At 40.0% G+C, this 12,496-nt stretch overlaps 1 protein-coding gene across 1 annotated transcript in view; it reads right to left on the bottom strand.

The window, feature by feature from the left end:
* IQCB1 (IQ motif containing B1) overlaps positions 1-12,496 on the bottom strand; it is a 20,366-nt gene extending 7,870 nt beyond the window's left edge. Inside the window, exons 1-9 of the mRNA XM_032957102.2 lie at positions 12,164-12,496; positions 7,113-7,275; positions 6,474-6,603; positions 5,383-5,476; positions 4,121-4,220; positions 3,203-3,375; positions 1,318-1,424; positions 830-939; positions 66-208 (exon numbers count right to left, since the gene is read on the bottom strand). Coding sequence (XP_032812993.1) covers positions 66-208; positions 830-939; positions 1,318-1,424; positions 3,203-3,375; positions 4,121-4,220; positions 5,383-5,476; positions 6,474-6,603; positions 7,113-7,275; positions 12,164-12,290 — 1,147 coding nt within the window. The 5' untranslated portion in view covers positions 12,291-12,496. The remainder of the gene's footprint in view (positions 1-65; positions 209-829; positions 940-1,317; positions 1,425-3,202; positions 3,376-4,120; positions 4,221-5,382; positions 5,477-6,473; positions 6,604-7,112; positions 7,276-12,163) is intronic.

The raw sequence follows: 12,496 nt of genomic DNA, 5'->3' as shown, positions 1-12,496 counted from the left end.
TCCTGTGGTTGGTGCAACTGTCAGCCTGTGATTGAGATATTACTGGCAGATTTGTCGTAACGTACTGGCTGGCACAATTTCCAGGAGGAGCAGTCGACGTTGCCGGGAAGTGCGCATAGCTCGTTGGCGACGTATTATCAGCTCCTGACGCAGCTCTTCTTGTTGTCGCTGCTGCTCACTTTGTAATCGCTCCTTCTCCCGCTTCTGTCTGCACCAGCACGTATTGTTTCAATCACAATTATTTTCGGTAAATTCCCCATAATGGACGATAATCGTGAGAGCTATACCCGTAGAATGAATCAACAATCTGTACTTTTGGATTCATTGCACATTTGAGGTTAATGAAGACTGACCCAACCCGTGTTTTCATTGTCACTCAATAAGCCAAATTTTGAGGTGGTTGGAAAATATAACATTCCCCAGACCACACCATTGCACTAAATTCAGTGCTTCATTTTGTTGGTATCTCAAATCCAGTATTCTTAAAATCCAACTTAATATTTCAGGGGTTTTAGTGGAAACTCATTTTCGACTCAGCCTATAACTTTTTTGGACTAATAAGATAATCACAACTTTGTAGGAAGTCAACAGTGGTTGTGAAATAAGTTCACTCATCCTCACTATAGGAATTAAGATTTTTTTTTAATCACCAGTTCAGAGGTATAAAATAGGAGTTGAATGGTTCTCCATTCTCAGTTGAGAATGGCAGGCTTAGAAAATAATGTCTTTATCAACACTTTTAATTCCTGATTATTAATATTTCACTCAAATATGTTTGTTGGTTAGAGCAGCAATGTAACATATACGTAAATTACACAAACATATATACCTGAAGCTTCGCTGCAGATATGTCACAGCGTGTGGAAGTTTTTTAAGCCTGCACCTTGCACGGTATGCTCTCCACGCACTCTGCACGACACTTGCTGCTTTGTGTAAATGCTGAAACATAAATATCAATATGTATGAAAAGAATGGGTGTGCTTGATTTCAGAACTCAGCAGTGAAGATGGATTCACCGATGATACATTTTAATGAATCGTACATTCAATATTGCAGTAAACATAATACTGAAAAGGCAATTATATGTTGCCTGTAGAGACTCTGTGGAACATTCTGAAAATGACAACGTTTTTTTTCCTCTGTATTTAACACTCTCAAGATATTTGGTATTTAATTGTAGAAATAAAATACATGATGCAAAAGTATAACATTCGTGTATTACTATAAAATAAGGTGGCATGCATAATTTCATTCCCAATTTATTTATACCTGAACAGAAGCAATTTATGCTTCATTTAAACAGCAAGTTGACAATACCTGTAATTCGGCCTGCTTATTAGAACCAGCACTGAGCAGGTCCAGCAAACGGCGAAAGTCTTTCTCAAAACCCTTGCCAATCCACATGTTAAGCAGCAGTTGCAAGCCTTCCAGAAAACACATCCACCACAGCGAGATGTACATTGGTACCAACATGACACCATACTGGCAAAAATACATATACCTAACTACACATTCCCGACAATTGTTTTACATGAACCTAATGATTTCAATGCCTCATTAAACAATTTGAAGGTAAAAAAAATCAAGAGAATCACATTTGTATATTCAAAACTTAGCATATATTTTAAAAATGCATAAGCAATTCAAATTACATAACCAGGATGCACGGTTAGTAATGGACCATTTATTTTAAATCCACCTTGGTGTTTCCATAGACAGATAATCATAAATCAACCATATGTTTAAAAACATTGTGGACTTTTTCATGAATCCAGATTTTTATATTCATGATAATAATCTTTGGATGTATAGGGCACATCATTTCCTCAGCATCTCAAAGCACTTTTCCTTTAATTTTATCTCAACCGTTCAAAGGAGGCACCCAGTAACAGCCTACAGGTGAGCATTAGTCTTACAGTAGAGGTCTATGTTGATATCATTTTTCCAATTAAACAGTTTCCAAGTATTTTTTTAATTTTTGAACATGAAGCATGCGCACAATTTCCGTGTTATCCAAATTCAGTAATTTGGGATTACAAAGCACACTTTTGGACATGGAACAACTTTTATTTATGAATGAGATAACATACAAGTGAAGTAAAACACACGTGTGATGATAATACCTCTGCACTGAATACAAAATAGGAAAAATATTTTATTCTACAAAAAATCGAAAAGGAAAAGTATCTCTCTGCCTACACAAGCATTGGGGTAGTGTGCTTATCTGCACTGTCAGCCCAGTGTGAATGGTAAAAGTTAAACATTCATGATGGTTGCCAGTACGCCTATATTAAGAACACAGTTAAAAAGTGGTACTCAGTGATTTGACCCAGGAGACATGTTGATTCTTGACTTGTAAATGTTTATTAATATTATTTTTCCCTTTTTTCTGGCAACAAAACTGAAACCTTTTTACAAGGAATCATGTGTGCATTAACCACAACAAAAACACACACTCTGATAATATATGCATTGTCCTTGAAACTGATTGGTCCACACCAGAGACGGCTTTCTTTTGAGCCTCGTCTCAATTGGTGCTAGACAGAGGATGCCAAACGCATACAGCTTAAAGACAATGCACTATCAAAGTAATGAGGGCTCAGGGTAAGCATCTACATCATTAGACCTCCTTTGCCAGTACCAAGGGGAAACATCCTATTATATTTTGTAAATGTTTGATTGAGTGCTTAACCTGAGCACTGGGATGGTTATATAAATTAACTGGCCGGTGGTGGTGCATAACGATACTGAACCTATCTACGTAACTTTACCGAAAGACCCAAGAATATGATACTGCAGCACTTTTGAGGCAAGGGGTTGTGGAGTGCACACAACTTGCAAAGCTTCCTTTCTCCGTGGGCGTCGAGGTACTATAACCCTGGCTTGTCAGGAAAATGTGGCACAAAGTGCAGACAGATATCATCTGTCCCCTGTATGGGATAGTGTTGTCTGTTCGCATTGCAGGTTTTCTCTGAGTGCTGGGGCTTTCTCCCACATGTATAAACACTTATTAATTGAATATCGTAATATATAGAGCACCACAGAGTTTGGGAAATTGTTGGGACCAGTTCACCGGCTGGCTGCCTTCAATCTTTAATGTTGTCCCTCAGCATTGTGAGATGCAATTTTCATGTACATCAAAACTATATAAAGCTAAACATCATTATAATTTAAACACATGGATAAATTACTGAACTCTTACCTTTGAACCTGGTGCTGAAGGATGCTATTATTGGACGGTGGGACTCAGCTATACACAGCAGTGCCCTTGCCACCCCGCCCCCTAAGCGAGGGTCAGAGGTCACAGCGAGCTTGTACACGAGTTCATCCAAAATTGCATTCATGGTCTTTTCGTCCACCTCACCGACAGCTCCCCTATGATGAGCGAAATGTTTTTATTAGAAAACATTCAGCACAAGAGCTTAATGAAGTCACGTATTTTGTAGATGCAATAAAATATATGGGAGAGGTTGGAGATAAAAATAATTAAGCATATCTATTGACAGAATGTAATATTTTATATATCTGTCGTAATTTAAGATTGTTAAACTGCATTAAACAAACTATGAAATGGAATGCATTGGCAGCACTTTAAGGATTGGACATTATTTACCACCACTGCCATTACAATGCCTTTCAACTGAAAAATATGCAACAATCTCATGATTCTACCCTCACATCTTGTATGATCCCTTTCCATATACTCTACAGAATAGTAATTCTATTAAGTTCTGAATTATTCTCAGCCTCCACATGAACGCCAAAAGTAAAAATGTATCCCTGCTCAAATTAACATGGCAGCACTCATCTCCACTTGTAGCACTAAACCAGTGGTGGAAATTTCACATTCCAATAGCTAAATCAAGCCTCTTAATAGGACAACCGCATAATTCTGTCAAAAAGGTCCAAATGTTGTTGACCAAATGCATAATAGGTCATATCTACTTCTGATAAAGCTGACTGAATGTATATATCCATCTGTGTGTTACTGTGGAGTTGAGTGCTCTAACCACTGTCACTAAGCCATCGTCACTCAGATTGCTGTTTGCTAATGACAGCAGACGTATAGACCTTTCAGCATGTGCTTCAAGGTCAAATAGTCAGTTCACACGCTCCTTGCCTGTTGGTTCGCAGGACATTCTGAATGAGCGACATGGTGGAGCAGGCTGTGTCTGCGTCGTCTGTGATCAGCAGCTGTTGAAGGTGTTCAGACTTGAGTGCTGAAAGTGATAACATCCCACAATATCTGTTCTTAATGTCATTATTGGTGAAACCACATAGGTCGCTAATAATAATAAGGTTGACATCTTGATTTAAAGCTTTCGTGACTGCAAGGATTAATATTCTTGGTTCTTTCGGTAAAGTCACGTGGAAGGGAAGCAATAAAATAATAAAAATATAAAACAATAAAATTATCACGACGTTTCGACTGCAACACAAGCAATCATCATCAGGTGTGAAAACCACAGCAAGAAAAAAATTTCTTCAGGTGTGAAAACCACAGCTTGCTTGTGTTGCAGTCGAGACGTCGTGATAATTTTATTGTTTTATATTTTTATTATTTATTGTTTCCCTTCTACGTGACTTTACCAAAAAAAACAAGAATAAGGCTGACATAATTAGAATCTTGGTCTTGAACAGATATTCTTACACTAACTGGCTCGGTGCTAACCGGTCCCCTGAGCCATGCACTCGTTAACTGTTAAATGTTTCAAAGGCTTTTAGTCTGTAAAGCGAACACAAACGCTGCACTTGGGCTTTTTAATGCATGGTGCGTGATGTCAGTTAATCGAGCTGAGGTCATGGAACTTGCCGCGTAAAAGAATTGTTGCAACCTGAGAAAACTGTGTTCACTTTTTCACTTGTTCACCCCGAAGGCACTGGATCAAAGCCATAATAGCTCAGTGCACATTTTACCTCTACATCACTCAGCCATATATATGTAATATATAAGTGTGAAGGTTGCCTGCAGAGAGGTAATACATTGAAGCCTATGTTTAAAAAAATACTTTTCAATTGACTATTGTATTTAAGAGATTTTAACTCCATAACAATAACTGCCTACGTTACATGTTTTCTTCACTCAGACATCACTGCTTACTCCTAATGAAGATTTCATATGCTTTCCAATACCCTTTATCAGCCATCCAAAACTATATTTTAAAAATGTTGACTAAAATATGAAACTATGCAAGTGGTCATGTTTTAAATTATGTTATTGATGATGTAACATAAAAAAATACTTATGAAGTAAATAAGTCATTACATATTTTGAGACGTATTCTTCCTTGTGTTTTTTTTTATTTGAATTTGCTCAGTAACCAAGTTGGGTTGTCAGTAGAAACAAGATAGGTCACATTGTATCTTAATAGACTGACTCACCCCTTGAAGTAAGCTCAATGTGGCCTCCAAAGAGCCAGCAAATTGAATCCACCACATTCTGAAAGTTCTGTAGAAAACCATTCTTTTCTTCCTCCTGGGTTAAGAACAAATTTGAACCTGTGTACTTTACATAAACAGTGACACTTACAGCAAAATTAGTTAATTATATACCAAGGTAAACATATATATATCAACTACACACTTGAAGTCATGCTCAATTTGCTCAAAAGACCAATTTAAGAATTTATACAAACTGAGTTAGTTTGCATTGAATGAGTCATATTTGTGTTATTGCTAGTATACAATATTAAAAACAATGCAGTGCATTCCAATAATCATTAGATATGAGCAACACAGTTTCTGATTATTTAAAAATGTTACCTGTCACTGCCAGTGAATTTGCCAATGACTTATATAGGTACAATGACACACTTTTAACTTGTAAAACTATTTTTGCAGACATTAGCCAGATATTCCAGGACACAGCTAATTTTTTTTCTGACAGCTGCATTACAAATTCGATAACTGTGCTTCTACCATCTTTCCCTTGAACTAACTCTCCTATTGTCACATTCATACATCCTTTCTCCTCCCCATTTCTTTTGCCTTGCTTAAAAAAAAGCCATCTTATTGAAGTTTATATTTTATTTTTTAAGGACATACATATTAGTTGTTTTATGAACAGTATTTGTTCACTTGGTTCCGGGGTGTTAATGGTTAGCACACTGGACAATCCAGAGGTAACCGGTTCGATCTTTCAGCAAGTTGAAACAATGATGCAAGTTTCTTAAATCCCCCTCACCTCTGTCCACACAGCAATATAAATATGTATTATCAGTTAATCGGTCTGCAGTTTGTGTGCGGTGTGGTAAATTGTGGGTACTCCCAACTGTCGCAAGACATCTGACGAGTGTGAAAAGTAGACCAATACATCCTCTAGAGCTGTCCTGTAGAACTCCCCCTCTCTCCTCGACTCCTTTCCACCAACAGCGATGTGGGAAAAGTATTGCAGGGCTGCAGATGTATCTATAACTTTTATCCACATGCATGAATAAATACAAGCACACGTGTGACAAAGGTGTGCGTGTGACCTTTCGCGCATGCAGCATGCGAGCCTGCAGGCGGCGTGCCAGCAGCAACATTCCTTCCAGCGCAGCTGGCAGCACCTGCGAGTGGAACTCCTCGGCGTCTGTGAGTGGCTTCAGTCCAACACAGCAGGTACTGTCGGCAGAATAAACCATTGCCCCGATGACGCTTGTTGACAGGGTCTGGGGCTTGCACACTTATGATGGCACTAGTTCACTTACAAATCCACATTAGACAGACCAGCCTCATGACAACTCCACAATAGCGCAGCTATGTCCCAGGGAAATAACATGAGACAGGATAACACCTGACGTAAAAATCAAGGCCTTAATATTGTACACGTTCATGGGAAAGCATGAGCCAAAAAACTTACATCCTTCATCTTTGATGCTACCGTGAAACATAAAAAATATTTTGAAATAGGGTCGCCGGTTTTACTTGCAAATGGAGACCACCCTTTACAATGAGATACCTTAAAATTAATGGAAAGTGGCCAACATGCAAATATAGACTATGGCAATCAGGAATGGCATTTGTAATTTTATTGACTCTCAATATTGATTGTTGCTAAAGAGGGTTTATGATACTTTAGTGACAATTTGCAAAGAGGCTGTTCATTAATAATGGACAGAGAATAAATTCACCTGAGTATTTGAGCAATCTGGGCAGCAACAGACCACCCTTCTTGTGTACGTGAGTAGTCTTTCTCCAGGACTAATAGTAGGTACTGCACCAATTCGTAGTACCATAGCAGCTGCTTGATGCGGCCAGACTCCTTGCTACCAGCTGGTGCACTGGCCAGAACATCTGCATTTGCACAAGACAAACATGTCATTAGAGGCCATCAATTTAGTACGTACGCAAAAATGTGTCAAAACTTGACCCTTCCCTGTACGCACGGGTACTTTTTACACCCCCACCTGCGTACGTACGCTTGACGAACCACCCCCCCCCCCCCGCCGAATCCTATAGAACGGCCATAATTTAATCCACGCAGAAACGATAAAGGATTAATAATATTAACGTGTTCTTTGGTTCTTTTGGTAAAGTCACGTAGAATGAAAATAAAGTAATAAATTAATAAAAGAACATCGCGTTATTTATTTTATTATTTTATTCTCATTCTACGTGACTTTACCGAAAGAACCAAAGAAGATGAATCCTTGCAGTCACGAAAGCTTTAAATCGAAAAATATTAACGTGATTAAGCAAACAGATAGTCCACCACCTATCTAACTCATTTGAACAAATTATTATCGAGGCTTCAGCACCCCCCCCCCCACCCCCGTTGCCTATACATACGTACATTGTCAGCAGCAAGCGTACGCATTTGGGTTAACCCCCCTCCCCCTCCATGCATACGTACTAAATGAATGGCCCCTTACTTAACATTCATACACTCTGCTTGTAACCCATGATAATAATGAAACTCTATACGATATACAGTGAGGGAAAAAGGCATTTGATCCCCTGCTGATTTTGTATGTTTGCCCACAAGAAATGATCAGTCTATAATTTTAATGGTAGGTTTATTTGAACAGTGAGAGACAGAATAACAAGAAAATCCAGAAAAACGCATGTCAAAATTGTTATAAATTGATTTGCATTTTAATGAGGGAAATAAGTATTTGACCCCCTCTCAATCAGAAAGATTTCTGGCTCCCAGGTGTCTTTTATACAGGTAACGAGCTAAGAATAGGAGCACACTCTTAAAGGGAGTGCTCCTAATCTCAGCTTGTTACCTGTATAAAAGACACCTGTCCACAGAAGCAATCAATCAATCAGATTCCAAACTCTCCACCATGGCCAAGACCAAAGAGCTCTCCAAGGATGTCAGGGACAAGATTGTAGACTTACACAAGGCTGGAATGGGCTACAAGACCATTGCCAAGCAGCTTGGTGAGAAGGCGACAACAGTTAGTGCGATTATTCGCAAATGGAAGAAACACAAAAGATCTGTCAATCTCCCTCGGCCTGGGGCTCCATGCAAGATCTCACCTCGTGGAGTTGCAATGATCATGAGAACGGTGAGGAATCAGCCCAGAACTACACGGGAGGACCTTGTCAATGATCTCAAGGCAGCTGGGACCAGTCACCAAGAAAACAATTGGTAACACACTACGCCGTGAAGGACTGAAATCCTGCAGCACCTGTAAGGTCCCCCTGCTCAACAAAGCACATATACATGCCCGTCTGAAGTTTGCCAATGAACATCTGAATGATTCAGAGGACAACTGGGTGAAAGTGTTGTGGTCAGATGAGACCAAAATGGAGCTCTTTGGCATCAACTCAACTCGCTGTGTTTGGAGGAGGAGGAATGCTGCCTATGACCCCAAGAACACCATCCCCAACGTCAAACATGGAGGTGTAAACATTATGCTTTGGGAGTGTTTTTTTGCTAAGGGGACAGGACAACTTCATCGCATCAAAGGGACGATGGACGGTGCCATGTACCGTCAAATCTTGGGTGAGAACCTCCTTCCCTCAGCCAGGGCATTGAAAATGGGTCGTGGATGGGTATTCCAGCATGACAATGACCCAAAACACACGGCCAAGGCAACAAAGGAGTGGCTCAAGAAGAAGCACATTAAGGTCCTGGAGTGGCCTAGTCAGTCTCCAGACCTTAATTCCATAGAAAATCTGTGGAGGGAGCTGAAGGTTCGAGTTGCCAAACGTCAGCCTCGAAACCTTAATGACTTGGAGAAGATCTGCAAAGAGGAGTGGGACAAAAACCCTCCTGAGATGTGTGCAAACCTGGTGGCCAACTACAAGAAACGTCTGACCTCTGTGATTGCCAACAAGGGTTTTGCCAACAAGTACAAGTCATGTTTTTCAGAGGGGTCAAATACTTATTTCCCTCATTAAAATGCAAATAAATTTATAACATTTTTGACATGCGTTTTTCTGGATTTTTTGTTGTTATTCTGTCTCTCACTGTCCAAATAAACCTACCATTAAAATTATAGACTGATCATTTCTTTGTCAGTGGGCAAACGTACAAAATCAGCAGGGGATCGAATACTTTTTTCCCTCACTGTACACTACTGGAGGCTCCCACTAACAGCTGTGTGACAATAAGAAACAATAAAATAATATCTATTTGGGCTTCACAGCAGTGTTTTATTAAAAACAATCTTACAGCTCAAACCTAATGCACCATAGCTTAAAATAAATTACTTGTTTATCTCTCAGATTCCACTATTCATACCCAAGAGCTAGATATGACTTAACTGAAAACACATACCAAATTATAATAACAAAAAATGAATCACTGGTGATTTGCCTGGACTACCAAAGCCACGTGCACTTGAGTACCATTACATCTTGAACACAGAATCTGAGCAAACCAGTCACCTACTACAGTGTATGTTGTTTATATATTTAACAAGATGGAAAACCGCAAATTCTTTGGAACACAGCGGGGTAAATTTTGATTTAAAGCTTTCATGACTGCAGTAATTCATATTCTTAGTTCTTTCGGTAAAGTCACGTTGAAGGGAAACAATAAAATATATATGATTAATTATATATTTTATTATTTTATTGTTTCCCTTCAACGTGACTTTACCGAAAGAACTAAGAATATAACACAGGGGGGTGTTTAATCGTGTTGGCCAACAGCCATTACAAATGCTGTTTCCGAGTAGAAATCATTTGTAATATATAATTTTAAAAGATATTTACACTGGAGAGACCCAATGAGACATCAACTTTTCATTATTTTGCAATGTCAGTCTCCCATAAAATTAAAACTTGACTTTGGGAGTTTAAGTTCAGTAAAGGCAGTTTGGTCAAATCACATACTTAAAAATCAGGATTCTGCTATTCAACCATTACAATAAAATGTTATTGTTTTCAATGTTTCTGTAATAATAACCGATCAATGATGGCTGTTGTAATCTGCGTCGAAAACTATCACGCTAAAATATTGAGAAAAAATATTGATTGAATTCCAACTTCATGGAGTTGTGTTCTATGTTGGCTAAAAAGTTCCAATTTAATTATGTATGGGGATAATTGTTTTTTTCCCCAATGAAGATTGCCAAACCTTGTTTTCAAACTCGCTTAAATATAATTCATGGTGTTCCACTGCCACCTGCTGCCTAAATATAAACACACCTTATAATGTAACAATTTGTGAAGTTTGTAAAGCAGGATAACATTGCTATTTACGGCCACAATTATGCGTGCGAAGAGCATGTGGATTACGAAAACAAAAAAATCAGACATACTGTATTGACAGGAACTTTGTCTTGAGCAGAAAACTAAGTGAAGGAATGCCAGCCGAAGGCGAGAACGCGCTTAAGAGGATGACGATCACGGAGCTGGATTGATGAAGATGTAGACCCTCAGTATTCATTTTAAGTGGAACCTTTTGAGATGTGGCTAAGATGTAGGCTACAATGCGCACGTAGCTGAACAGATGGCATGTGGAGTGGCTAGAGTTCCTCCGGTGATGAGTTTACCTCTTGTTCCATTGCATTTGTTTTACCCTGCATTACTTTTATTGACAATACGGGGTAAATACTCTTGGGTTCTTTCGGTAAAGTCACGTAGGTAAAAAAATTAAGCAAAAATAAAACAACTAAATTCATTTTTGTTTTCTTTTATTTAATTTATTTTTTAGCTACGTGACTTTACCGAAAGAACCAAAGAGTATGGATCCTTGCAGTCACGAAAGCTTCAAATCTAGAATACGGGGTAATTCGCATTTTTGTGACAATATTTGTATGCTTAAAATTTGCCAGGGAGATATGCTAGTCAAGTGAAAGGTGTTGCCCAAATAGTAGTAGCAACCAAGTGGGTCACATCTCCGTCGCAAACCTTCGTCCGGTGAGAATCACCACGTTGCCATCGCAAGAGGCAAGCCAATCCATATAGAACGATCACATTGTACTTCGCACAGGTTGGTACTCATTTTGTAAACCCCTAATAAAGGGATAATAGGTTGAGTCTACCTTCTAACCACATCACTCCACGGCCGTATTACAGTAATAAGACGAACATCAGAGATCGAGTTGGCCCACCATCATTTCTACGTAAAGAAAGAGCGGTGGTCTTCTGGTGTTCGGCATGTGGAGTGAACACCGCGTATTGGCTCAGGGCCATGGGTGTCCTGTTAAACATTCATTTGAGCAAATACACCAAATGTTTTGTTTCAATTCGAGCGCATTTGCCACCATCGCTGTCAAAGTCACAACCTTACTGTTACTGCGATTACTGCAGGACCATTGTGCCACGTGTTCCTCATTCGGTCCCCACGATGTATATAATCCTAGAATCTTGCCATGCTTCCTTGCGCGCTTTACAGTTCGTGCTCGCGACGTATTAAGATCGCAGAGGTTATCAATGACAGCAGTAACAACAACAAAAAAGCGGGCTTGGGCCGGTGGAGACGTCGCGGCTCTCTCTCTCTCGAGAGAGAGAGAGAAGCGTCGATGTCGGCCGAGGGTCGAGAATAATAACGGAACGGCAGCGCATACGGCATGGAACGCATCCCACAAGCGGGCACACATTCATCGTGGAGCGACGCGTTCAACTCGCGCACTAACACGGTGATTATTATATCGCTGGATCGTGAGAGATGACGGCGTAGTTGGTTGTGTGTGTGGTGGCGGCGGTGGAGGGTGGGGGGGAAGGTGGGAGGAGAACTTCGTGCAGCAGTGGACTGAGCATGGCTGGTGCTGGTGGAGACCTTGGAGCAGTAGGAGCTCCCTGGCCACGTCTCCGTCGGCCGCGTCCGCCACCCGCATGGCCACGTCCAGCACGCGCGCCTCCACGGGGTCCGAGGCGCCCGCCTTTGAACCTTCGCCGTCAGACATTTCTGTTTGAAGGATGATTTTAAAAGAAGAACAAACTTAAAAGAGGAGGATAACAACAACAACAACGACGACAACGGCGACGACGCCTTGAGCCACCCAAAGAATATTAATTCCTGCAGTCACGAAAGCTTTAAGAAGTCACGATTTAACACGACGCAAATCTTCCAGTCTGGATAAGTCAAGCCGAGCACCACCGGGTTTGATTG

Source organism: Petromyzon marinus, chromosome 19, assembly GCF_048934315.1.
Source record: "Petromyzon marinus isolate PM22_M1 ecotype Great Lakes invasive population chromosome 19, UKy_Petmar_22M1.pri1.0, whole genome shotgun sequence".
Taxonomy (NCBI): Eukaryota; Metazoa; Chordata; class Hyperoartia; order Petromyzontiformes; family Petromyzontidae; genus Petromyzon; species Petromyzon marinus.
This window is presented reverse-complemented; position numbering and strand designations above follow the sequence as displayed.